This window comes from Geospiza fortis, unplaced genomic scaffold (genome assembly GCF_000277835.1).
Source record: "Geospiza fortis unplaced genomic scaffold, GeoFor_1.0 scaffold40, whole genome shotgun sequence".
Taxonomy (NCBI): domain Eukaryota; kingdom Metazoa; phylum Chordata; class Aves; order Passeriformes; family Thraupidae; genus Geospiza; species Geospiza fortis.
In genome coordinates this window covers 23,998,831-24,022,685 of record NW_005054297.1, presented here as the reverse complement: position 1 = coordinate 24,022,685, position 23,855 = coordinate 23,998,831, and the positions used below count along the sequence as shown (strand labels likewise).

Here is a 23,855-nt window from a genome sequence, read left to right as displayed (position 1 = left end):
GTTGCATAAACGAGGTATGCCGGATCGGCATTTGGGTTACTTGTTTGCATAGCTGTACGTGCGGGACCGCTGTCCGCGTTTGAAACGGGGACCTAAAGGCTTGCTGATTATCGAACTGCATTTTTTCGCCTGCCCGATGCCTTTTGTGGGAGGAGAATTCAGTTCTGGCTGGTTCCTGTGTTGTCAGGGATTGTTTTCTCTGCGGGCAGATCAGTCCTGCTTCGCATCTCATCGCCCTGTGACTCCATCTTCGATATGTGGCAGGCTTGCCTTTCGCTCCCTCGCGGGTTTTTTTGTGTGTGTTTTTTTTAATCAATAAAGCCATCTCGTGCAGAAAAAGAAAGCCTCCAAAAACTGTGCTTGTCCTTGACTACAACCAAATTAGCTAGAGTTACTAAATAGAACATTTACCTGCCTTCCACTAGCATGAATAGGAACAGCGTTTGTCTGGCTTTGAAGTTTCTGTACCTGGTTTTAAGACTTGACCGGTTGTTGCCGTCTCTGCTGTGCCAAGGGAAAGCTCTGCAATGGTCATGTGTCAGCTCAGCAAATATTGATGAACTCATAAGGAACTGGTACTTTAGGGGAGGTTCTTTACACTGTTGCTTGTAAGGAAGCAGATCTAGAAGGAAAAGTGTTATCAGTGTTCAGGGGGAAAAATCCTCTTTTAAGCTTACATTTTATAATGTTTCTTACTGTAAATTCAAAGCAGAATACCTTCTGTAAAGATTTTATTTTGCTCTGAAAGTTGTAGCAGAAATAAAAGTTATGCCTTCAAATTATGAGGATATAAGTATGTTTTCTTGTTTGGATTGGATGGTTACAATGTGGTATTTAAAACAATAAATGTAGTGAATTCCTACTTTTGTTAAATTGGGCAATCTAAAATTAGAAAGTTATCAACATTTATAGCTGCTGGCGTAAGCATTAGAGAGGAGGTAGGCTGAGAATAGAGAGATGATTTACATAAAATGATTTTTTTCTCTCCATGTAATTATTGGTTTGCATGTCCATGCAAACTCTTATTTCTGTAAATAAATTAGATCATAATTTATTTTCATCTGACAATTTATCTGTCTTTTAGTAGTTTACATAGAAGGTTATTTGTTGTCTTTTTATGATTCTTAGAATGTTTTTCAGCATATCTTAAGAACATCAACAAGTTCCAATACAGTTCATTTTAGACAAGCAAATTTTACACTACCTAAGTCAGATTTTAGAACCACTTCTGAGAAATTGAGGCGAGTGTTTTCTTAAAAGATTTGCAAAACGTGAATTTGGGATCTTATCAAGGCTGAATATAAATACCCGAAGGGAAGGTGCAAAGAACGTGGAGACAGGCACTTCTCAGCAGTGCCCCGTGACGGGACCAGAGGCAATGGGCACAGACCAAACACGGGAGGTGCCCTCTGAACATCTAAACATCGGCAAACAGGTTCTCACTGAGCACTGTAACAGGTCAGATTGTGAAATTTCCTTCCTCAGAGATATTCAAAAGCCATGTGGACATAGTCCTGGGAAAACAGCTCTAGGTGGCCCTGCTTGAGGAGGGGGCTTGGACAAGATAACTTCCAGAGATCCCTTCCAACCTCAACCATTCTGTGAGTTTAGATTTGTAGATAGATTTAAATATGAGAACTGCAAAACAGTCCTAACATGACACTTTCAGACTCTGCAGTTATAGTTAGACATTGAAATGTGATCAGCTGTATGGAAAATAACAGGTTTTAGTTTATTTTTACAATACAAAAAGTAGATATTTGCAGTGTAAAGTGGTGTGTGCCACACCGGAGTATTGCTGTTAAACATAATGTTTGCAAATACTGTAATGAAGGCTGTGGAGGATTCAGCTAGGTAGTTCCATTGTGGTGACACTGCTGGGGGCCAGCAAGACAATTCCCAGTTGTGACTTGTCATTTTTGCAGTTCCACTGAATTCTATTAGGGCTTGTGCTTCCCATATTGTAATACTGTATTTCAAAACAAATGTTACTTGTGCTTTTTGGGCTTGCTCTAGTGAGTTTAGATTAAAAAAAATCCAAAACCTGAATAGTGTTACCAAAATCTTTTGCAATTCTGAATTTTTCAAGTGCTAATCAAACCACAACAATATGTGTCATAAGGAGGTGACTCCAGACCAGTTTGTTTGAATAGATGTAACCAAAATTTGTGAGTATTTCCTGCTGGTTTACAACGTCACAGTACTCTGTTATTGTGATTCAGCTATTAAAATAAAGCTCAAAATGCTAGCAGACAAAACCAGAAATTGAAAGTAAATTCTTCACATTACTTTGTGTGCTACCAAGATTTTTATTTTCCTCTCGTGTAGATTTCACAGCATTGTGATAACAAGCTCAGAGATCATGGGTAAAGATATTCCAAGAAAGCAGACTTAATTGTCGAAGGCTGGTGATTTTTCCCCTTATTCACATACTCACAACTCATATATATGTCCTGCAGAGTAATGTTCACATCATGCAAAATTGCTGTGTAACATCAAAGCATTTGTTGTACTAATTGACTGCAGTGGCTCACCCAAAGTAGCTGTACCTCAGCAATTATGAAATGACTGTTTAAATCAGCAGGGGTCTTTGAGGTTTAATTAACGATCTTCATTAATGTTCAGTGAGATGAAATACAAAGTATTATAATACATTATTATTAAAGGCCTGATCTGTTAGCTTGCATTAAGATGGTTTTTTCCCCCCATGCAAGTACACTATGAAACATCAAATGGAAAAATTCAAAAAACGATGTATTTATTAATTGATTTATCTTTTATGTTGATTACTCACTACTGTCTCTTAAAAAAAAGCTAAACAGATATTATTGAATACTTCTTACCAGGAGCTTCTTTGACTTGTGCTGTCCTAATATTTCTTTTTATGTGATACTAAATGCATTGTTCCAGACCTACTTATCCTCCCTGACACACAAATAAAAATTCAGGAACACAGTTCACTTCTGCTCCATTCTCTACTAAATAAGAGTTAAAAATACTACTTCTCAGAAAGGGTTTAAAAGTTCTGATGTAGGATTGCATATATCCCAACTAACTGGCCTGTACATTTTTGTAAGAATTTTTCATATAACAAACCATATACTGCAACATATGTAAATAAATTACTTGTGTTGCCCTCAGATTTATCTTTGCATCATTTTTACTACCTTGACCCTTTTGAAAGTTCAGAATGATCAGTATCTTGCTTGTCTTCCAGCCATTCACATACATGCTTACACTGATTCCCTTACCCCTGACCCTCTTTTTATTATTCCTAAATAAGCATTAATTTTATCCCACTTTAAAAATTTGAAATCTGAGCAACAGCAGAACATGTATAGTGGCTGGGCTACCAGATCAAGCAAGACTTTATCTTTAGTAGGCACAGGCTTTGTTGACTCCTAGTTATTTTCTGCACGTACATAAACATGTCTTAGATTTAAGAAATTGGAAGTCCTCAAGCAAAATTAATGAGATTTTGTTCCACTAATAATCTCTGATAGAGTCAGTAGCCAGGAGATGTGAAAACTACATGTATAAAAAAACATGCCAGATCTACTGATGGCTTAGTTTTCGTAAACCTAATTTTTGTGGGAGATAAGCCACTATTTCATTCATCATACACCAGTCCCCAGCCATGAAGGTGCAACTTCTCTTGCTTAGAAAATACTGATAGTAACAGGGGAAACCTCTCAGCCACCTGGAGCCACACCTGTTACTGTAAACTGTGGGGCAGAGAATATTTAATAATAGCCTAGGAAGGCTTTGAGTCAGATGTATATTGAGCCAGTTCACATGCTCTTAAGTGATAAAACTTATACTTTGGCATTTTAGGCTGCATTTCTAGTTAAGGTCCTCTTATGTTTAAGAATTAGTAATAAGTCAAAAGTCAATACCAGTGTGACTTTTGAAACAAATGGATATGAAAGTTGTGTACACATGCTCAGAGCTAGAGCTTGACTCTGAAATTTTATTAGTTGCAGAGAGTGAGTTAAAAAATTATTTTTCTAGATTAATTACATACAACAGAAAATGTGGTCAAGTTTATTATCATTCTCTAAGTACTTTGAGAGAAAACCTAACTTGGAGAAACTCAGTGTGATTATGGCACTGTATTTCTGCTGTGCTTTATTTTTACGTTCCTTGTATAAAAGAGGGATAAGGATTTTCAACTATGAATTTAGCATATTTGACTTTGGTGGTTAACATGAAGTACCATCAGATGTAAGTGCAGTTCATTTGGTAGTTACAGGTTATCTGTTTGCATGTGGTGTATAACTGGTAAGGTTCTCTGTGAAGCATGTTTCTCAATTTTGGAAATAATTTTTTGATGTATTTTTATTTGAGATATTAGCAAGCTAATTAAACAGACCCAGATTATGCCCTCCTTGGGCCTGAATGAGGTCTGATTGGGATAATCATATTAACAGAATTCTTATTTTTGCTGAATCCTGTCTTTGCCCTCTAAAACAACATATAAGTAAGTTGCTCTTATTGAAATGCAGCAGCGGCACTTAGAAATCTAATTATCTAAATTTCTGGCATTCTGACTCTGATGGCCTTGGTCATTGTCAGATCATAGATAACTTCCCTTTTTTAATGCTTGCTTTCTCTAACTTTATATATTTTTATACCTTCCATTTTTCTCATCTCCTTCCTCATTATTCATCTTAAATATAAGTTGTAAATTTAGTAGTGGGAGGATCTCAATAACTTTTCACTTGCATATCTGAAGTCACTATTCATCACAGACATAATTAAATAAACATAGTCCATCTGCCTTTATGACTACAAAAAAAGAAATCTATAGCAGTAAATCATTTATTTGGTTCTGCATCATAGAAACAGAAATGTTTGTTTCACCTAAACTGAAAAATCAAAACTCCGGGGTTTTGGTTTTTTTTTGTTTTTTTCCCCTATATCCATTTGTGGTGGACACAAATCTTCAAAAGTCTTGGTTTAACTCAGAGGTGCTAGTATTGAACTTTGATTTCACTCCTACTTTTTAAAAGATTATTTTTAAACCCAGACCTGTTTGGGAGCAGATGAAATGGAGGATATTATCATGCAGTACTTTGGTAAATAGGACAACTTATCCTTGTTCCTCAAAACTTGTTCCATATCTTCCTATTTCCCATTTATTAGATTTTTTCCAGCTGATTTTTTTGTTTGTGTATATATACTTGTGTCAATTCTATATGCATTTTGATTGTAATGCAGAGACCAGTTTTTGTTTGAAAGCCTTTGATGCATTTAGAAGAGCTAACTGAGGAGACATGCTGAAAATTCAAAGTTGCAGGTGGAATGTATTAATTGATTACAAAGACTTTAAAATCAGTAATCATCAACAGTAGCGAATAACACTGGCATTTTGTGCTGTGCTTCTGATCGGAAGTGTAAAAATTGCTTCTAGCCAAGAAAAGGAAAATAGTGCTTAATTACTCTTTTTGAGTGGTTACAGACAAATTAAAATAAACTGATGATGATTGTTTCTTTTTAATTGAAAGCCTCATACTTTGAGGTCTGAATATGGCGACAGAAAGAATCTGAGGCACTCACACATGCCTCGTGTATACGAATCTTCTTTGTTAAAAGCGTAAGTGATCCTTCCAGCGTGCATTGCACACAGGGTGCTTCCCTGCCTCCACTCCCCTTGGCACCTAATGCCCAAGGACACACGGGTGAAGCAAAGCCTTGGATTAGAACCTGGCCTCTGCAAAGCTACAGCCCCTGCTGATTTTAACACTCAGCAGATTTGGATGGTCATGTCAGGGGGAGCTTATTCCATCCTTTACTGTAATCTGACTAACTTCATTTTCACTCCCAGAGGTGCATTTATTTTTTTCCTTCTTCCTTTTGTGCTGCTGGGAGTAGCCCAAAGGAGATATGTTGCACTGCTGTCAGCCATAAGAACAGCAGCTGAGGCAAATGCTATGTAGTTGTGTGTTGTTTAGAAAAAGGGATGGGTGAGCAGCAGCAACTATTCTTGCTGTAAGAGTTAACAATTACATAGCTTGTAGAGAAATACCTTTGAGAAATTAGGTCCTGTTATTGCTTTGCCATTGAATACAGCATTGACATTGTTTATCTGTTGTTGTTGTTTTCACAACTCTGGAATGTTTCTAAACCTTAGGGATTTTTGAGCTCTGTGAAATAGATGTTACTGTATGATGTCTGGACATTAATATTTATAGTTTTGTTTCTAGCAGAAAGTTATAATTAAAATCTAACAAGACCCCAAGGGTGCGTTTATGTATTTCAGGATAACTAGTCTGACAGTTCGTTGCTATGGAAGGGGCTGAACTTGTTGCTGCCCATCTATTCTCTCAGTTTTTGCCTATGCACTGGCTCTGTTTCTTCTCCAGCAGCACAGAAACTTGATTCCAGTTCCTTATAATGGCAGATTTTTTTGTTGTTTTTAGTTTGTCTGCTTAGTTGGATTAGTATGTTGGGTTGGTTTACTGTGCAGTCAGATCAAGGGTGACAGAGCTGATCCAAGGGTGAGAGTTGGAGTCTGTGACCAAGAAGAGCAGGGAGAAATAGGGGGAGCGAGATCTACTCTTTGTGTGCCAGCAGGCAATTAGATCAGCTCAGTCCTACTGTGTAATTATGTCCCAAGAGGGACATGTCTCATTTCTTAAACTGGAATAAGGTAATATAGGCTCAGTTTGAGACAATGGTGTATTTTGTGATGTGCCTTCAGAAGATGGCATATAGAAGGGGTCTTAAGCTTTATCCTAAGATTATGGTCCCTTGTTAACTCTGATAGCCACCCTCTTGAGAAGCCTGTTCATGTCTCAGTTCTGTACCTTATTCTCTTGCGGGGGTGTAGCTGTGGGGATTTGTTCTCTAGGTGATACTGGGTAATTGTTCAGATAGTCACGTGGTGGATTACCACAGAAAAATCTGTTGTGCATCGTTTGACTATGCAGGATGTAGCATTTGTCTTAAATCTCAATGTTTCTCTTCTCATTATTTTCATGAGAAAAGAAGGAACACAGCCTACAAGGGAAGAGTTGGGGAGGATTGTTGAACAGTTATGCATGAATCAGGAGCAGCATGTATGTTGTTAAACCCCTTTCTTGTGTGAAATAAATTAGCTATAAACTTACCAGGTATTTTTCATTTAAAAACACATTTTTCATCAGCTGCATGTGTTCCAGGGTTATTTTTAAATTTGAAAGAAATCTCCTGAGTTGAAGAAAGACGAAGCAGTATAGGATTACTCCTGCAGGAGGTGAGGCAGCTTTTAAAAATACTGTGCACGGTCTAAAAATTGCTGTGTGTAACCTGCATAAATCAGCTTTCCAACATGTTTATCATAGTTCCAGCATCAATCAAGATTGAGTACCACTTGTATGAGGCACACTTGTAAAATATGAAAGAAGAGATATTCATTGCCTTAATGAGGGACAAAAGACAGGGAGGAATCCTGATATATAAAGCAGCTTCTGTGAGTATAGCAAAATCTCTAATTTTTTAACCTGGTGGTTCCATTGGCAGAAACTAGCTAGGCAAAGCAGGAAGTTGGATCAGTGTTGGGACCCAACAGCCATTGAGTATAACTTCATGTTCAAAAAGAAATGCAGGAGAGCAGCATGGTAAGGACTGTTGGTTTTTTGTCAGGCATAGTATCTTCTCAAGCAATTTTGGATTGTGTTTTTTATGTTCTCATTAAAATAAAATTAAAAAAAAAGAAAAAATCCTTCACTTCTTCAGACATAAAAGCTTTTTTTATGATGTTGGAATCCACTTTTCTTCTGGTTTCTTTTGTGCAGCATTTTTGTTTTTCTTGTCCTTCATTCTCATCAGGTGTCCCAAAGTACAGTGTTCAACTGCTAACCTTAGTACTTATTACAGTTTTTTTCTTTTAATGTTGCACTTTCTTTTTTTAACAACTTCAGTTGAAACAGTTCTTTAGCAATACCAGAGCTGATTGCTGAGAAAGGATTGTGCTCAAGGCTTGGAATTACATGCATGGAAGGATAGCAAAAGTCAGCTGCCTTTCTAGAAGGTAGTTCATTTAAGACTTAGAGTAAGTGACTCCCCCAAAGAGTTTCCTTTTTCTGAAGAAGCGTGTTGCTTTTATTGTCTAGAAGCCTACTGTCTATAAGCTTGCAGTCTGTGATTGCAACAGCTCAGAGCAGTTACATATTGAGATTCAGGACAGCCACACAGCTTCGCCAAGGTTCCTGCCTGACTGACCCAGTGGCCTTCTATGGGAAGCTGATTCCATCAGTGAAAAAGGGAAGGGTTACAGATATCGTTTATCTGTTCTTCTGTAAAGCCTTTGACATGGGCCCCCACAACATCCTTCTTTCTAAACTGGACAGAGATGGATTTCATGAACAGGCCACTAGATGGATAAGAAATTACTTGAATGGTCACATCCAGAGGGTAGGGGTATAAATGGCTCAGAGTCTTGATGAAGATAAATGACAAGTGGTGTCCCTCAGGGGTCCATATTGAGACTGGTGTTATTTAATATCTTCATTAATGACATAGGTGAAGGGATTGAGTGGTGCTTGGCAAATCTGTAGATGACACCAAGCTGAGAGGTGCTGTTGACACTCCTGAAGGATGGAATACCATCCAGAGGGGCCTAGACAAGCTCCAGTAGTGAGCCCATGGGAGTCTCATGATGTTTAACAAGACCAAGTGCAATGGGTTATTGATGGATGAGAAGCTGGACATGACCTGGCCATGTGCACTTGCAGCCAGGAAAGCCAAACATGTCCTGGGCTGCGTCCAAAGCAGGGTGGGCAGCAGGGCCAGGGAGGGATTCTGCTCCTCTCCTCTGATGAGACCCCACCTGCAGGACTGCATCCAGCTCTGGGTCCCCAGGACAGGAAGGACCTATTGGAGCAAGTCCAGTAGAGGGACACCAAGATGATCACAGAGCTGGAGCACCTCTCCTATGGGCTGAGAGGGTTGGGTTTGTTCAGCCTGGAAAAGAGGTTTTGAGGTGATGTAATTGTTGCCTTCCAGTACCTGAAAGGAGCCTACAAGAAGGATGGAGAAAGACTATTTATAAGGGTGCATAGTGTCAGGACGAGGGGGAAAGGCTTCAGATGGAGAGAAAGTTTAGATTAGATTCTGGAAGAAATTCTTTACTGTGATGGTGGTGAGGCACTGGAACAGGATGCCCAGATAAGCTGTAGATGCCCCATGCCTGAAAGTGTTCAGGGCCAGGTTGGATGGGACTTTGAGCAACCTGTCTAGTGAAAGGTATCTTTGCCCAAGAGCTAGATGATCTTTAAGGTCTTTGAACCTAATCTGTTCTGTGATTTTGCCTTATTTTTGCAAAGTGTATAATGACTGTGTTTGCTTTATAAGGATTCTTACGAATTGTAATAAGTCTCTGAGAACATCAATCTACTGTTTCCCTTTCTCTAGTAACATGGGTTAGTTTGGAATAGCAGTACTAATTAAAGTTCTGCATGCCACTTTTACCATTACCTTCCAATCTCATAAAAACTTAAGCAAACTCATATGTAACAAAGAGGCTTTACTTTCTTTACAGCCCCAAAATGACTTGGGTGTCCTCATACAAACTTTAGAAGTGTTCTCTTATCATAGCTAGAAGCTATACCTATACATCTTGTATGCTAAGTGCTTGTTGTGGTTTTTAAGACCAAAACTGCTGCTGTTGTGGTGAAAAGCACGTAGCCTGTGAAAGCATCTTGAAACTTCAGAAGTGGGGAAGAGGGAGAGGACAGAAGGGGAAATATTTCTGAAGGTTTGCTAAGTGCTACAATTTATCTAGGTAATGATGATTGATCCAACCATCTGCCTGATGGTTAGAATGTTGTGATGAAATATTTGTGTCCTGGTAAGGGTTTTAACATTGCATTGAAAATGCATTTAATGAGACTTTGGAACTGGGAGTAAATAGTGAGAATTTACGCATTTATGCTGATGAGAATCATTATCTTCATACCTGGAAGGAGCATCTTGCTGTGTGAAATTCTAGAGAAGGAAGGGTAGAAAGGTTGGAAAAATGTTGAGTCTTAGTAAAAATATCTTTCTCTAACATCTGCTTTAGAATAGTTGTATACTACATAGATCATAATTCTAGCAGGAGAATGTTATCTCAGAGTTCTGTATCTTAGATACCGAGCAGCAGATTTTGTAGAGTTGTCCTCTACATGGTCCTCTAAGGAAGCCTTTCTACCACACTCATTGCTGCCTGTTTTTTCTCTTGGTGCAAGATTACAGCTATTCATTTGTTGCATCAGGCACTCATGACAGCTCTGTATTCAACAAAACCTCCTCTTCAGCTTCGTATCTTCTTCTGTCTCTCTTCCCCATCACACAAAAATCACTTATATTCCAGTATTTGGTGTGCCAGCAACTGTTGGCAAAGTAGGAATGTGATATAGTTTCAGTGGGATTTTTACTGTATCTGGACAATGACCATCATCGTTTGTAATCTGCTCCAAGTTCTGCTGTGGGTCAGGTGCAATTAGTATAATGCCATCTCTGATGATAGCATCTCTGATAATCCCCTGGTGGGAATTCCAATTCAGCACCTTGTGATATGCATAAAATAATCTTTTACTCTTTGTGATTGATTTATAACTCTCAACTTTCCTTTGCTTTCTGTGGCATAGGATTGCATGCTCCTTGTAGTTCGGTACTGCTTCATTTATAGCAGGGCATAAAACCAACTCCTCCAGAGCAAAGACAAGCTTTTGCCCAACCCTGCTCACTCAGGTTCAGGAAACTGTGTCATCACATTGGGGCTTTGTAGGAGATTAATAATTAAGCTGTGGGTGAGGTTAATTTATGTCCCCTTGCTTTGCCAGAGGAAGCTGATTTCATGTAAAAATAATATTTTAATAATGTATTCTGTTACTGTCTTAATTCTGAGAGCTAAACTAGTTATCACACTGTGAATTTTGTTAGTATCTCTTCCACAAGATCACCTTGCCCTTTCAGCTATCCAGACATGTATTTTAGACTTCTAGTTAGGAGAATTGGAAGTGGCAAGGGAATTGAATTCCTTATCCTAAAGCAAGGTTTTCACAATCACCTCTATTAGCAAACCTGATTTAAATTGTTGTTAGCCTTTTACTAATGGAAGCATAGGTAATGCTTCTTTACGTCTGCCTTAAGAGAGACTAGCAGCAGCTTTGGGAAGAGATTTACAGGGCTTAGCTATGGGAAATAGATGAGGTGGAATTTAGTATGGCATAGACTGGGGAAAAAGGTATTAAGGTAAAGATGGCAGCCAGGCTCACATAAGAGAACAGTATTGGTGTTATTGGGGAACTGTCTGCTACATTTGCATTGTTTTCTGTACTTTTCTTTTAATCTTTATAGAATTTGTAATACTAGTTGTTTGTGTATCTTGAAAATTATAATTGCATTTTGTCTTCATATGAATTTTGTACTATTTTCTTGTTTTGTCTTTCACCACTAAGAAAATGTCTGAATAAACAATATGTTATAGTAGGCATCAACATGACCTCTTAAGCAATGGATGACCGAGGCGCCACTTTGGTCATAGTGTAATGCCAGGTGTCACACTGCTTCTTCTAGATCTTAGAATTCACATTTGTAAAGGGAAAAGGCACATTTTAGTTATGTGTAAATGTAACTGTGAGTTATTATGAGGGCTTGGGCTGGTGAATTCAGCATTTATAACATTTGGAAGTTTACAGGTAGGTCCTTTGACAAGCTATTTGTTTGTTAGTTTTGGTTTTTGGTTAGTTGGAAATTTCTGATGACAATTCCAAGAAGTTCAATTAAAGAAGCCTGGAAATAAACAAATAAACAAACAAACCACAAAAACAACCCAAAAAAACCCACCCCAGGTTAAAAAACCCCCAACTGTCTAAAAATCCCAGTGTCAGTCTACACTGAAATGAGTTCTGCTGTCTATCTGAACCGATAGAAATCTTGGTCAGCTTGAGCCTATGTCTTTATGAATAGAGATTACTGTGGTGTGCTGTATATTGTTAGGCAAAATATTTTGTTCTTAGTCAAACAAGTGAGGACTAAGAAAAGAAAGCTGATATATTACAGAATTTATGACATTTGAAAGCTTAAAAAAAGTGAAAACTTTCTTTTATCACTTTTGAAAATGGAAAACTTCTCAGTACCCCCCTCTTGCTCTTCTTATTCTGATCAGTGCAGTAAATATTTGGGCTGTTGCTCTGGAAGCTGCTTGTGAAGAAACTACCTAGTGATGACAAATTTGCAGAAGATATTTTCTTTATACAATGTTTCCAAAATTTCATTACCGAGGACTGCTCTGTGATTCACCTGAAAAAAAATATAAAAACAAAATACGAGTATTTGTTTGGTTTCTTGTTGCTTTTTAGGTGCATTTAAAATCTGTTAGTAATGTATTTTAGGTTTGGTTTAGATGTGTAGGAGAGATTGGTAATCAATAGAGTGTATATTTAGAAATTACTGGTTAGAAATGAAGGTACTGTGAACTTTCTAGCTAATCATCCTTGCTTTGTTTTTGTACGAACAGGTTTTCCTCTGGTAGTTCATAGACTGAAATAAACTTCAAGTTGAATGTGGGTCAAAGTTGCTCTTTTTTTCCACTTGCTTCTATTGAAGTTTTTCTGGAGTCTGCACACAAAACAGAACAATAATTTGACTAGGACATTCCTATTTAACCACTGGAAACGCAAAGTCACTAATACACAAATTTAACTTACAGCTGAATGACAGTAAAGAGGAGTGGCGTGCAGCATTGGGAGACCTAAATGACAAACAATATGCTTAGTATGGAAAGTGTCTTAATTAATTGTTCATAAATTTCTGTGCTATGAACACAGTTTGAATACTTCATTTATCACAGAATTAATTGATCCCTGTATTTCTCTGCTGCAGGAACTCATTATACAATGACAAATGGAGGAAATATCAACAGTTCAACACATTTACTGGACCTTCTGGATGAGCCAATTCCTGGAGTAGGAACATATGATGACTTCCATACCATTGACTGGGTTCGAGAGAAGTGCAAAGACAGAGAAAGGCATAGACGGGTACTTGAGATAAATAATAGAACTTTTTTGGTTGGATATTGGAGTTAAGGTCTGATTTAGTAACACATACAAATATATGCATGTCCTTTAAATATGTACATAGTTACATCAGCTAGAACTACTTGAATACTGTTTAAAAAGCTCTGCTTGGTGGGATACCTGCAGTCTTGCAGCATTATTATAACTTCAAAAAGAAGCAGTAATTTAATAGAGTGGGAATAGGTCCCTGTCACCCAAATACCTTTTTTAAAGTTCTGCATTTTTTTCATGCTAGTATATTTAAGGCTATTTTCCAGTGTAGATGTATCTGCAATAGTGCAATAGTGGTTTTGGTGGTACTTGTACAGAAAAGTGAAGCGTGATGCATATTGCTTTTGTACTGACACAAGTGTCTGCCACTACAGCTAAGTGTGCAGAGTAAATAAGGATAAAATAAGAATAGCAACTTTTTCAGTACAATAATTGTTGTGTAGAAGTACTTTAGGGTAATTATCCAGATTTTTATTTTATTTTACTTTTATGTGTTTTTTAGTCTAAACATAAAGATGTTTATACTTGAAGTAGAAGTTTTGGAATTTGAGTCACATGAAATAGCTTATTATTAGTATGCTAACAGTTCAATTGAAGTTCAGAAAAATTTGATGTATAGGAGGGAAATAATAGTACAATTCACAGTTTAGGTGTATGCCGCAGAAGGTATTTTATTTCCTGGATTTTAGTTCTTTAAATTAAGCAAATATATGTTTCTCTGTCAGTTGCTTGGTGTCTGAATAATTAAGCTGATTTATCTGTGTGAAGCACTAAATACAAGCAGAACACTTGTGGTTTCAAGAGAGGATTTATTTGCTTGCATCATGCAATTTGTATGTCATACTTCCTTTTGTTTCATTATTCATATTACTGAAATACATACAGCTCTACATACTGATTTCTCTTTGCAGATTAACAGCAAGAAGAAAGAATCAGCATGGGAGATGACAAAAAGTTTGTACGATGCATGGTCAGGATGGTTGGTAGTCACATTAACTGGTTTGGCATCAGGTAAATGAAAACACAAAGGATTCTTTTCTTATTTGTCAGCAAGTATAGTTGTTGTGTTTTTCATTTGTTCTCCACCAACCCAGCTAAGAAATGGTTCAGTCTACTACAACAGTTCCATAAGGGAAGAAAAAAGTTGAGTATCTCAATTTACAGGCTTCACCATTTTGAGGTGAGGGTTTACTGATCAGATGGGAACTAAAATCCTCACTGAATTTAGAGAGAATTTCTCAAGTGTTTTTGAACTTCCGCCTACTAAGCTATCAATGTTCTTTAATCCTGTGATTGAGATTTATATTTTCCCTTTCTGTAAAATTTTGGTTTTTACCTGTAGGATTTCTTGTGGATGTGTTGATTGTAAAAGTAGCTCTGGTATATGCGTAGTTTTGGCAAGCACACTTCCTTGTAAAGCATGTGTTTATGGACTAGTGAATTTTGGCTATATGTTTATGTTGTACCTTTACAGAGGTTCTTCCACAGAAAATATTGACTTTAACAGATAGAGTTTGTTGACTTATACTTCAATTCTCTCTTTCATTCTTAACGTATTTTAGAATGGATTTTACAGCTAAAACCATCCAATAGTTTGTGGCCCAGTGGTCAGGCGGTGCTGCTGCTTCTGTTAGTATAGTTTGAAGTGACTAAAACCTGCAGTAAGGAAAGATCACAAACTTTGTGCCCGGTTTTTCAAAATAAGTACTTCAAATAGACATCTAGACATATTAGATTAAATGTTAGGAAAGTTAGTTGTGGAGTAAGGCTATGCTTATTAAAAAGCATGGTAACAGTATAATTACTGCTTAGGTATATACATAATCACTTTCACAAATCACATATAAATTAATATATATGCAAAGTTTGTAGCATGTTTATATACTTCTGGATGCACAAACCAGGAGTGTATAATCACTGGAAATTGTTTATGATAATTTCAGTGGGAACATGCAGTGTAGTGTTTTCAACCCCTTAAGCTGCTGTTTATTAAAATTCCTTTATTCTGTTTCTGAGTAACAAAGTGAGCAAATTCTGGTCTTGCACACTGGTAGGTTTTTCAGTCTCAGATGCCTTCTCTTGTATGTCTAGTGGATCTTAAAAGGTACAACCTTGAGTTCAGTCACAAGGAGATCTTATGTTTACCTGTTTTAATAATTTGGTTGAAATTCTGTTCTACTGAAGTACTGCTTTTGACTTGCCAACACATGGGCTAGAATCCTTTTCCACCTTTTAGACAGGTGAATCCCGTCTCTTTCCAGCAGGCTTGATGCTGTATAAACTGCTTCATCACAAAAAAGTAACACTTCACTTTTTACTCTTAACTCCTTGGTTTCAGTGGAGAACTGTGGTATAGGGGAAAAAAAAAGGCAAAAAAAAATCTCATTTAACTTGGGAAATATACAAGGTACTTAATTCTTCAGCAAATATTAGTCTTACCATAACAGAAACCAGGATATAAGCCTCGAAATCAGTAGTATATTAAATGTTCATTTAATTAAGTTAATACCTAATACTTCAGTTAATACGAGCACATTCCTTCATTTTAGCTGTGTGTGTTTTTTCTGTTTACCAGAACATTAATACAAAACTGTTTCTACAACAGGGGCATTGGCAGGATTAATTGACATAGCTGCTGACTGGATGACTGACTTGAAGGAAGGCATTTGCCTTAGTGCTTTGTGGTTTAACCATGAGCAGTGTTGTTGGGGTTCAAATGAGACCACATTTGAAGAGAGAGATAAATGTCCACAGTGGAAAACATGGGCAGAGCTAATAATCGGGCAAGCAGAAGTGAGTATTCTTTGATGGTCTTGTTCCACAGCTTGGCTGAATAGGGAAAAAATACTGGTCTTAAAGTTAGGATTCTAAACATGAATTTGGGTTGTACTGTCTGTGCCATTTTTCAGCATTTGAATTGATTACTAGATTATAGTGTAATAAATGTGTATTTCATGAATTGCAAGGAAGCTTGGAGTATTGCAAATGTAAGGAAGTTATGAGAATATAGAGCTGTTGATAACACAAGAATTTCTATTCTTGATCATAGCTGTATGTAAATTAAACCCATTAGGTATTCTCTGATAACTAAGAATAGATTTACTTGATTTTTTCTATCACATTTTTTTAAATAAGGAAGATTTACTCAATATTCACTAGATTTTAGCAGCTATTAGCTATTAAAAATATACCTGTTCAATGTTTATTTTTTCTTTTTAAGAGGAGGTGTTAGAACACTTTCTGCCTTTTATAAGTCTGTGCTAATGTGCAAGTGTCATGGCTTCATGCTTTTCAAACAAAACTCTCTCTTGGCAATAATTACTGTGCCTTAAAATATGTGTATTTATGTACTTGCAGCAGAAGTACTTCTGGATTATTTTAAGTAGTGATTTTGCCCTTATGTCAAACCTATTTTCTGACTTTTTGTTTTTGCTTTTAGGGTCCAGGTTCGTACATAATGAACTACATCATGTACATTTTCTGGGCTTTGAGCTTTGCCTTCTTAGCAGTTTCTCTGGTGAAGGTATTTGCTCCGTATGCCTGTGGCTCCGGGATACCTGAGGTGAGGTCTAACTATATATATATATTATAGGTGTTTCATATTAATGTGTAGATTACTGCTGCCTTAGTGGGTCAGGGGAAAGGCAAGAGGAAGCACCCTGTGTCTTTGAAGAAATATATTAATACAAGTATTCAAACTGAAAACATGGTAATTTTGCTAATTGTTTCTGAGAAAATACCCCAAACTTAAAAGAATCGCCTGGGTTAATAGATTTTGCTTCTGTTGGGACCACTTTTTAAGGAAGCATTTGGATTAGTATACTTCTGAAGAATGATTTCTAAACCTCCCCTTGTCTACACGCTCCCTATGGTGATGAGAGAGCAGTGATTCATTGACACAATTTTGGTCGTTTGATAGAGCAATCCATCTTTTGTTGCAATACCTTTAGCAGCCTTAACTAGCACAAACCAATGAGCAGTCACAATGTGAAATGTGTAGTATCCTCAAAAACTCACTGTTTACAATTGCTGTCTGCTACTATCCGCAGAATGGGAGAGAAAAATCCAAAGTCAAATCAATCTGGTCAGTCTCACTTCTTCAGTTTTTCTGTAAATATTTTTTATCCACCTCTGTTTAAGCCTGGAGCAGTTCTGTGCCATTATTCCAGAAATAATTTCATCTTAAATTGGTTTTCAAATCTAGCTGTCTTTACTTTCTAGACACAGCTGCCCACTGTTTAATGTGCGTCCTATTTATGGACATGTTGTTATATGGTAGCTGTATATTATTTACTCTGCATGGGCATATTTTCCAGGCTTATAATATAGCATTTTTAAGCACAGTAATACCTTTGGCAAGTGACAGATTTTTCTGGTGGACATAGGCTGATCTTTTTCATCTTTATGTGAAGAAATCTACTGTTGATTTTTATGTAGTGATGGTAAAATAGGAAAATAGGTGATGTTGGTGCAAGTTGGAATATTGCTACAATAGATTGATCTTGAGTATGGTTTTTGCAGATTTATTTTTCCTTTAGAACTTTTCTGCCTTTTTACATAATTTACATCACAAACTGATTAATCCAGTTTTAGAAAATTAATCTGCTGGAGGTTCATTTTCTCCTAAGTGTAATTGATACTGTAGTTGTATGTTATTACCCAGTGTTTTAGAGTAAGTTGCAAATGAAGAACTTCTGGCAAGCAGATAGACCTAGTGTGGCAATCTGAATGATACATGTTTTGAAGTGTGACAAAGTTAGTAATTTGAAACGGCTGGCTTTGAAGTTCTGCAGCTTAAAATTAAAGGATGAATTATTTTCTGAAAATTGAAGAATGCAGTAACAGATACAGTTTTTTATTTCTTCCAGATAAAAACTATTTTGAGCGGCTTCATCATCAGAGGTTACTTGGGGAAGTGGACTTTGATGATAAAAACAATTACTTTAGTCTTGGCTGTTGCATCAGGTTTAAGTTTAGGAAAAGAGGGTCCTTTGGTGCATGTTGCCTGCTGCTGTGGGAATATTTTTTCCTACCTCTTTCCAAAATACAGTACAAATGAAGCTAAAAAAAGAGAGGTAAGTTCTTGAAAAAGTGTTTCTAGAATGTATTGAATAGTGGTGCATTTACACTGATTTGTTTAAAAGATAATCTTTGTTCTCTTGGACAGTGTTTAGTGATTATCAGTTGTTATTTATTATGTTAAAAACAATGTATTATCCCCGGCATTCTGACAGGTAAATAATTTCTATGGCAGAGTCAGTTTGGTCTCCACTCCAGAATGGTCTCCCCTTCAGAGACCATTTGGTTTTATTTAAATTCTGTCTGTGCTTGTCTCTAAACCTTGGTAATTGATGGGTGTCTTCAGTGGTGAGGACAGCAGAGTACTCTGAACCCATGAACAAAGTGTTCCTGGTGACAGCAGTGTTTTGTGCCCTGGTTCAGTTCACTGTTGTTAAGGAGAGTGTGGTGGCTTAGACTTGGTGCTGGCCAAGCAGTTCTCTCACCCCTCTGTGTTGGCAGGACAGCAGGAGAGAGTAAGACAAAAAGCTCAGAGGTGAAGACGAGGACTGGGAGATTCCTCACCAGTTACCATTGCAGACCAGACCTGAGGAAAGTTACTTGTCTGCCAACAGTAGACTAGCGAGAAATGAAAACAAAACTAAATGTATCTTGCCCCCACTGTCCCTTCTTGAAAGGCTCAGTTTCACTCCTAACTCTTCTGTCCCAAAGTGGCACAAGGGGATACTGTGTCTCTGCTGCTCCTTCCTCTTGATACTCTTTCTCTGCTCCAATGTGGGCCCCCACCTATGGGAGACAGTCCTTCACAAATATCTTCAGCATGGCTCCTTTCCACAGGGTACAGCCATTCAGGACTGCCCAGCCTGGTTCACCCACCGGCCGCAGTGCTTGCAAGAAACCTGCTCCTGCTTGGGCTCCTTTTCACAGGCCATGGCTCTTGCCAGGAGCTTGCCAGGAGCTTGCCAGGGCTGCAGGGTGAAGATCTGCTCTGCCATGCATCTGCTCTGCTCTATCATCAGCAAACTTGGCTTATAGCTATAGTGAGATTTTGTTGTTCATGTTTACAACATAGACTGTGACAAACCCTTCACCTTTATTGTTTTCCAGGTGTTGTCAGCTGCCTCAGCAGCAGGAGTTTCTGTAGCCTTTGGTGCCCCAATTGGTGGAGTCCTTTTCAGTCTGGAGGAGGTATGTCAAGAGATGGCATTGAAGAATAAATGTTTTAAAAAATCTCTTACTTTAAATAATTTCAGACTCCTTTGAGCTATGGAGTCTCTCCTACGAAGGAAATTATTTTTTGACCTATATTTCAAAACCAGGAGTCCTGTTACCAGCAAACTCCTGAAGATATATTTTTTTTAAATGAATGTCAGCCTTACTTTATTCTCACTTATTTTATTCTGGAAAGGGGTCTAGTCTGTTAATAACTACAGTTTACATACAGGTAGAGACGCAGCAGCTTTTCAGTCTAGGAGTTTATTCTGGAAAAAAAATTTAGGGCTCCTAATTTTTGAAAAAGGCTTTCAAGACTTACTGGACAGTTTTGTAAAGCAAGCTTTTAACCAATACTTAAAGCTTCAGACACTAAACACAATTATATGATAATTAACAAAAATAGGATAATTATTAAAAGGGCAAATATACTATAAAACTTATCTCCAAAGCAAGCAAATTCTCTTCTCAAAAAAATGTTTTATGCTAAATTAGTTTTAATAGTAATTTTAAAAATATGTAAGAATGTTATTTCTATCATTGGTATTTTTAAAGACAATTAAAGCCCTAAAAATCTCTGAACTGAAAAATAGGGAAGATATTTCTTTCATGTGTAATTTTGTTATGTTGTTAGGGTATTTTGAGGACTTCCTCTGTTGCCAGAAAATGAAGAAGAAAACTGTCTTAAAATTCAAATCAGGCTATGTGGGGCTGAAAAATGAAATTGCATTTTCTGTTTTGAGGCTTTTTAATTTTTTTTTGTTAGTTTTAATCATACATCTTAAAAATAACAGATCTCTGATAAACCTTTCAGTAGAGGTTGAAAGGAGATGAAAATATTAGCAGGAAATCTGAGAGTACAGCCTAGTGCACACTGGTTCTCGGAAGGCTAGTAAGAGACACAAAGCAGAGCAGCTTTTTTAGCTTATACCATGTGAGCAGCAGTATTCTAACACATGCAGAAGCCTGACATTCCAGGTCTTTAATTGAATCACTAATAATTCTCATGTATTGTCTTTTGCAGGTCAGTTACTATTTCCCACTGAAAACTTTATGGAGATCGTTTTTTGCTGCTTTAGTAGCTGCATTTGTTCTAAGGTCCATCAATCCTTTTGGTAATAGCCGCCTAGTCCTTTTTTATGTGGAATATCACACTCCTTGGTACCTTTTTGAACTGCTTCCTTTTATTCTTCTGGGAGTATTTGGTGGGCTCTGGGGAGCATTTTTCATCCGAGCAAATATTGCATGGTGTCGTCGACGCAAATCTACAAAATTCGGGAAGTATCCTGTTCTGGAGGTTATTATTGTTGCAGCAATAACAGCTGTGATTGCATTTCCTAATCCATATACAAGGCTAAACACCAGTGAGCTTATTAAGGAGCTCTTCACAGACTGTGGGCCATTGGAATCCTCCTCGCTGTGTGACTACAGAAATGATATGAACGCAAGCAAAATTGTAGACGATATTCCTGACCGCCCAGCAGGCACTGGAGTCTATTCAGCCATATGGCAGTTGTGTTTAGCACTCATATTTAAAATTATCATGACAGTCTTCACTTTTGGTATCAAGGTAAGTGTAAATGCAGTAGCTCTCTTATCTGCTGTGATCATTTAATTATTGCCTTTCTCATTTCCCATCTCTCGAAGCTTGAAGCTTTATTTCTTTTTCATGTTGTTTCTTTTTAAAAAAGGTCTTTTTACTTTTGATTAACAAGCAAGTCCTGTTGCAAACAGTAATAACTTTAATTAAATTCAGAATAGCCCTTTGTTCAGCTGAATAGAAATGTCCTAAATGCTGTAGGGAGCCCTGTGTGGATGGATGTCTGTTTGTATGAGCCTGATTCAGCAATAAGGGATGATTCTAAAATTTCCAAGAGCAAAGTTTGAGCATAACCACTCAGATTCCCTAATCTTCCTGTTACTTGGAAGAAGAGCAGACTGTACCCTTTACACTACTCATTGGTGGTAATTCTTATATCCACTCTCCTCATTGTTCACATAAATCTTAATTACTACAGATGTTAAAAGGAGACAGTGATGGTTTCTTCTGCTCTATTTTTCAGTACTGCATCCTGTGATGAGAAAGTGGGCTTTGTTCATGTGACTGTAATGGAAATTTCATCTCCATTACATGCAGCATAATTTTTGTTTTTTCCCAGTTGTTTCATAGATCTGTTTTGAAGGTGGCTTCAGCTTCTCCCCAGTCTGTGGCTGTTTTCTGAGTTATGATGTCTAACTGTCATGCCTTCATAATTTTCTGTCTTGTCAGGCTCTCTTCATTTTTTCTTTGCAAGTACATCAAAATCAAATGTGTCTTAATGAAAGCTTCCTGTAGAATGTTCACTAAGCAAGATTTGTGTTTCAATTTGCCTTAACTTTTCAGTGTAAGTTGCTGTTCCATGTAACAGCATGCATAAGAAAACACTTCCTTTCTGTAAGGGTGTTTGATCATTGGAATTTGCTGTGCATAAAACAGCCTTGGAAGTACTCAGATGTTGACTAGTTGCAAGCCTGAGCAACCTGCTGAGGGTGACCCTGCTTGAGCAGGGGCAGACAGTCTGGGGCAGTCATCTTCAATCTCAACTATTCTGTAACTGACAGAACAATAACATCATGTTGTGTTTCTCATGTTTCGATATTTTAGAAGATGTTGCAGGTTGTTATTTGAAGTTATGTTCTATGTGTTGGTTGGTGGGTGAGAGGAATCTTAAGAGTGTGTGTTTCAAAAGCTAGTCTTCCTTAGATCCATAATTCAGGCATTGTTGTGTGATGTGACCACTTCAGTCTGTTGTTTAGTTTTGTATTCACTTACCGGGTTTCATTTATATCTGGGACATTACTTTACCATTCACATGTTTATGTGCATGTGGCTCTTTCACATGGGTTGTCACCACAAGGTCACATGCATACTAGATGGAAATCACTGGTTTACAGAAGGGGAGAGCTTATACTTCATTTGAGTTTGGTTCATTTTCTCAGAATTTCAGCATGTGGAAATATTTTTGTGAAGTTGTGACAGTATATTTATTGCTTTGCCAATAGGCAAGGAGTCATGTTGCTGTCATTGATGGAACTGTGCTACATTAATTTCTTGGAAGCGTTAAAGCATGTGGTTAGTTAGAATGTCAGCCAGGATCTGGAGAAGAGGATGTTACTTTAATGATATTTATTTGCTTTAGGCTTCATCTCTATAAAATAAGCTTCTATTTCTTCTATTTCTTCAAACTAGAAGAAAAAAAGAGAAAAAATAATATTACACTGTCATTTAAATAATTGTAAAGGATCCTCTGGGCTCCCCAGGTCTGTTCCTGGAGCTGTAGCCATCTGCAAACACACATCTTCCCCATAGGAACTGCTTTCCTGTGAGGTGAGCAAAGCTACCCAGCTGCTGCCAGTGGGGCAGAGTGATTCCTGCTGCTAGTACTGCTGTGGACATGCATTTCCAGGAGGCTGATATGGCAGGGGTTTGGCATGTTTTGTTTTGTTTTGTTTTTTCTTTCATGCTTTTGTACCTATACTGTACTGCTTATTATCAGTAGACTCATTACTGTGTCTAAATGCTGATTAACATGTGGAAACAGTTTTGCCTCAGAACATGACTGGTACACAGCTGCACTACCAAAGAAGTGGAAAGTTGTAGCCATATCCTAATCCTTGCTTCTTCCAAAGATGACACATGTGCCACAGAACAAATCTTTTCCTCTGGAGTGTAATTTGAGCTTGCCTCAGAGAAGAAAGCTGAGAAGAGGAAAAACTTAGCTTTTTTCCCTTGTTACTTCTCTGGGAAGATTCCTGTCCCCTTTGTGATTTATGATTCACAGGCTTATGCAAACAAATGGACCTCTAAAATCATAATTACAGTTAGACTTGTAACCATTATCCACGTCTAATGGAAAGAAGAGAAGGAGCTAGTGCATAAAAAGTTATATTATCAAAGGGCCAGAAATAATTTGGATGCAATTTCCACATGAAGACTGAATTTCTATTGCATACTGCTAGTGCAGTGGGATCTGAGGCGGTTTCAATAGTTTATTTAGTTACTTTTATATTGGAAATATGGGATTTTTCAGGGTACTGTTTTACTGTTCACCAAGAAAGAATTTCACTCAGGAAAAAAAAATATTTTAGCAGTTAGGAAAGGGCTTAGATGCATAATTAATGTGGGAAATAACAGTAGTGGTATAAGTGCACAATTTGAATACTAGACTAAAATGATAGCATTGAATAGTATCTCTGTAAACACTGAAATATTAGGTCATTCAGTGTAGGAATTAAGGATTATTAAACTTTTTCTCAAAACCCATGCTGCTGACTGTCTAACACAAAGTTTGTTTTCCCTTGGTTTGTTGTTTAGAAATCATCTTTGCAACCACAAATATAGACAAAATATAAAGTAATAATAATTATAAGCTATGTTTGCTTTTCCTTGGTTTGTTGTTAGAAATCTTTGCAACCATAAATACAGGCAAAATATAATAATACTAACAACAACAACAATTTTGAAATACATTTCTGCACCAGCTATTGTATACCACAGCAAAAATCTACAGTTTGGAGTTCCACAATACTTAAATTTCACAGCTG

General features: G+C 37.3%; 1 protein-coding gene across 5 annotated transcripts in view; it reads left to right on the top strand.

Annotated features, from left to right (window-relative positions):
* CLCN3 (chloride voltage-gated channel 3) overlaps positions 1-23,855 on the top strand; it is a 50,318-nt gene that overhangs the window by 14,470 nt on the left and 11,993 nt on the right. For all 5 annotated transcript variants that reach the window (XR_004082916.1, XR_004082917.1, XM_031065977.1 and 2 more), the window contains 7 exons: positions 12,853-13,010; positions 13,952-14,051; positions 15,646-15,833; positions 16,480-16,602; positions 17,909-18,115; positions 19,167-19,247; positions 20,296-20,841. Coding sequence is in view for 3 of the 5 variants with exons in the window: in XM_031065977.1 (XP_030921837.1) it covers positions 12,853-13,010; positions 13,952-14,051; positions 15,646-15,833; positions 16,480-16,602; positions 17,909-18,115; positions 19,167-19,247; positions 20,296-20,841 (1,403 nt within the window). In the remaining 2 variants the exon portion in view is untranslated. The remainder of the gene's footprint in view (positions 1-12,852; positions 13,011-13,951; positions 14,052-15,645; positions 15,834-16,479; positions 16,603-17,908; positions 18,116-19,166; positions 19,248-20,295; positions 20,842-23,855) is intronic.